The 1,274-nt window shown below is 43.7% G+C and overlaps 1 protein-coding gene across 1 annotated transcript in view; it reads right to left on the bottom strand.

Moving 5' to 3' along the window:
• The window catches only part of LPCAT4 (lysophosphatidylcholine acyltransferase 4), a 10,867-nt gene extending 9,849 nt beyond the window's left edge, over positions 1-1,018 (bottom strand). The window contains exon 1 of the mRNA XM_011989129.1: positions 842-1,018. Within this exon, the coding sequence (XP_011844519.1) occupies positions 842-1,018 (177 nt within the window). The remainder of the gene's footprint in view (positions 1-841) is intronic.
• Positions 1,019-1,274: the final 256 nt, after the last annotated feature.

Raw genomic sequence — 1,274 nt, 5'->3', positions numbered from 1 at the left:
CAATTCTCCTGCCTCAGCCGCCCAGAGCAGCTGGGATTACAGGTGTCTGCCACCATGCTGGGCTTATTATTATTATTATTATTATTATTATTATTATTTGGTATTTTTAGTAAAGATGGGGTTTTGCCATGTTAGTCAGGCTGGTCTCAAACTCCTGACCTCAGGTGATCAGCCCGCCTCGGCCTCCCAAAGTGCTGGGATTACAGGTGTGAACCACCAGGCCCGGTCTCCTGCAAATTTTATTTGATGCACACGTGTGTGGAAGTCATACAGAATATAAAAACTCAGAGAAATGGCCAAATGGTTGCTTTTATACCACCTTGAGGTTACAGAAAGAATGGGAGCTTGCATCTGGGCAAAACAGGTTTTGGTGGCAAGACAGGTTATGGGAGGGGGAGAAGAAGAGGCTTGGCTAGCAAAGACAGTCTTGGTGAACAAATGAAATCTCACAGAGAGTAGCCTTTAGAAGGAATAGATGGTAAAAGTTTCTGTCAGGCCTTTAAAGATGCCAGACTCTCATTTAATCTTTCCTAGATCTCGACAAGGGAGAGCTCCAGAGAAAGCCTGTCTGCATCAATGCAGATTCTCTGCAGATGCAAATTTCCCCCACAAAAGACAGCTTTGCAGGCTTTCTGAACAGTCATCTCAAAATATGTCAAATTTGGAATGAAATTTTTTGGTGCTCTTCAAGAGCAATGAATACTATGAAAACCCAAGTACAGGGGTAGAGTTTTGATAATCAAATATTTGCTAGTGTCAGCCATCCAGGATGAACTAAAAAGTTCATTTCTATGAATGAGTCATGAAAGCATCCACATTTCCCCTTTTTCTAGCCCCTCACCGTCTTTGCTGTTATGGTGGCCTTTCTGCAGGCAATCTGAGAAGGGGCAACCCAGTTGTAAAGAATAACGTTAAGAAATTGATAATCTCTGGTAGCATCTGTCATTCCCTCCAAAATAGCCACCAGGCCAGACACGTTCCTCCTCCACCTGACCTCTGTATCTGTATCAGTCACCATTACCTGGGGGTAATGGAGACAATGACATATCAATGGAATTCTGGATTATTGGATAACATTAATCTTCTCTTGGAAGGTAGACCGGACAGAAGCCAGAAGTTACTCCTATCTAGACTCCCTCCCAACCTCCCATGTTTTATAGCCTCAAATAAAGCAGTCAGCATTCTCAGCATTCTTTTCTTCTTTTTCTTCTCCTCTTCCTCCTTCGCCACCTCCTCCCCTTCTTCCTCCTCCTTTCCCTTCTCCTCTTCCCCTT

This window comes from Mandrillus leucophaeus, unplaced genomic scaffold, assembly GCF_000951045.1.
Source record: "Mandrillus leucophaeus isolate KB7577 unplaced genomic scaffold, Mleu.le_1.0 Scaffold347, whole genome shotgun sequence".
NCBI lineage: Eukaryota > Metazoa > Chordata > Mammalia > Primates > Cercopithecidae > Mandrillus > Mandrillus leucophaeus.
The sequence above is the reverse complement of the archived record's forward strand: the minus strand, read 5'-3'. Positions and strand labels throughout refer to the sequence as shown.